Source organism: Atta cephalotes (assembly GCF_000143395.1).
Source record: "Atta cephalotes unplaced genomic scaffold scaffold00022, whole genome shotgun sequence".
Classification (NCBI taxonomy): Eukaryota; Metazoa; Arthropoda; class Insecta; order Hymenoptera; family Formicidae; genus Atta; species Atta cephalotes.
The window spans coordinates 4,939,152-4,941,275 of NW_012130086.1; the positions used below are offsets into that span (position 1 = coordinate 4,939,152).

At 28.8% G+C, this 2,124-nt stretch overlaps 1 protein-coding gene across 1 annotated transcript in view; it reads right to left on the bottom strand.

Annotated features, from left to right (window-relative positions):
• Nucleotides 1-1,049: 1,049 nt before the first annotated feature.
• The window catches only part of LOC105619758 (facilitated trehalose transporter Tret1), a 6,278-nt gene continuing 5,203 nt past the window's right edge, over nucleotides 1,050-2,124 (bottom strand). Inside the window, exons 4-5 of the mRNA XM_012201275.1 lie at nucleotides 1,740-1,942; nucleotides 1,050-1,341 (exon numbers count right to left, since the gene is read on the bottom strand). Of these exons, the coding sequence (XP_012056665.1) occupies nucleotides 1,050-1,341; nucleotides 1,740-1,942 (495 nt within the window). The remainder of the gene's footprint in view (nucleotides 1,342-1,739; nucleotides 1,943-2,124) is intronic.

Here is a 2,124-nt window from a genome sequence, read left to right on the forward strand (position 1 = left end):
TGCCAAAAGAAGATAATAGAAGTAAGACGCACCTATGTATACTGACGTTGACATTTTTTTATTCTCCAAAACTTACGTGGTAGCGCTTTATGTTTATCATATAGAGCAGAAAGATAATGTCACTCTTTATCACGTAATTTTCTGGAAAAATGCAGTTAATGGAAATCGCTTTAAACGTTTTAGGAAATATATTTTTCAGGGTTGCGCTTATCTTCTTGAAAAATAAGATTACACAAAAAAGAAAAATAAAACAAAAATCAGTATTTATTTATTATTAAAAATTTATTTATTGGTCAAATCATCTTTTGTGTAAAATTTGATTTATATATTCTTGAATTCTTACCTGAACTTGAATATATAATATATTATATTCATGTCTTTATATTAACTTAAAGTAATGTATCACGGAGTTTATAATAATATATTAATAGCTATTCTTATTTTCAAAATATTTTTCAACATTTATAATAAACTAAAAATTTGTTTTAAATATATATCTATTATTATCGCAATTAATTCTATTTCTGGCTATAATGTAAAAAATTGCATGACTAAATGCATATATTTTCTTATGCATGAGTGGAATGTCACAAAGACGATTAATCATACATTTAGTATTAATTATGAAATGAAACATTTAGTATTAATTATAAAATAAAGTGATGAGATAGTATTTAAAATTGAAATATTATTTCTTATTATTTTCTCGTACGATAATACACATATGTTTACAAAATAATTTTAAAATGTACACAACTGATAAAAATCTCATGTGTTGTGTACACAACATCGATAAATTTAGGTGAATAAAAATTATATATTACAGAAGAATAATAACAACATGTTCAAAAACATAAGAAAATTTACAAACGAGAATAAGAAAGAATAATAAGTCATTCGTTAGATTTAATTTTCTTTTCAATTTTCGGCAGTTTATATTCTTTTTAGGCAGTTCTTTTCCTAATGTATCGCTAACAAAAAATTTTTTTTATTGTTTGTCCATATGTCACGCTACAAGCAAGTCAAAATTTCATTAATACAAGCGTCATTTAAGCATTTGTCCTCTTCGATACGTTGCCCTGCAATTCCTCCTGAATCTCCTGGGAGGTTTTTCCTTTGGTTTCCGGTACGTAAAAGTACGTAAATGCAGTGCCGAGCGCCATGATTGCAGCAAAGATCCAAAAAGTAACGTCCGCGCCCAAGCCTTCGTTCATCGCGGGGAAGGTCTTCGTTACTAAGAACACTAAGAACCAGTTCAGCATCACGGCAATACCGGAAGCTACCGCCTTAGTCTCCGCGGGAAACAATTCACCCATCAGCATCCATGGTATTGGGCCCATTCTGTACATAAAATGTAATACATGCAGTTGATGTTTCTCTCGTTCTTTTTACACAATTTAGACTAATTGCTATGTCAAATACTTCAAAATGACGACAAATCAGTTTGTTTGCTGAGATCTCAGTAAAATCTTTCTTTTTCTATTTATTTATATTACAATAATCTATATTACAATAATCTATATTACAAACTCAGAAATTATTATTACCTATATTATGGATTGTGATAATTTCTGAATTATTTAATCTGAAATATTTAATATAGTAATAATAGAGAAAAAGGATTAATTGCATGGATAGTAACATGGGATGATTTTCAAGGATAATTTATACCGTGAATATGAATATGTTATTCCAGATTATTTCAAAAGATCTAAATGCAATTTAGTTGCAATACTTACCCAACGGAAAAAGAAATCATGAATAACGTTAGAGATGTGAGTGGTAGCCAGCCGAGATTACTGACATCACTTCCTCTCATCTTAGTATTGAAATACAAACCGAGGGCTACGAGACTGATCAGCATGACACTCGAGGAAAATATTAGTAGCGGTTTCCTTCCAGCACGATCTACGATCATTGCTGCTATAACTGTCGTAATCATCTGCCAGAAACGATGGTTTCAGGTAAATATCGTCATCCACAACGATTAGACAGTTAATGATAATTGCAAGAGACAGATATTAGATATATTTTTAATATATGAGATATGTTTTTAATATATATTATATTGTGTATATATATATATATATATATATATATATATATATATATATATATAGTAGT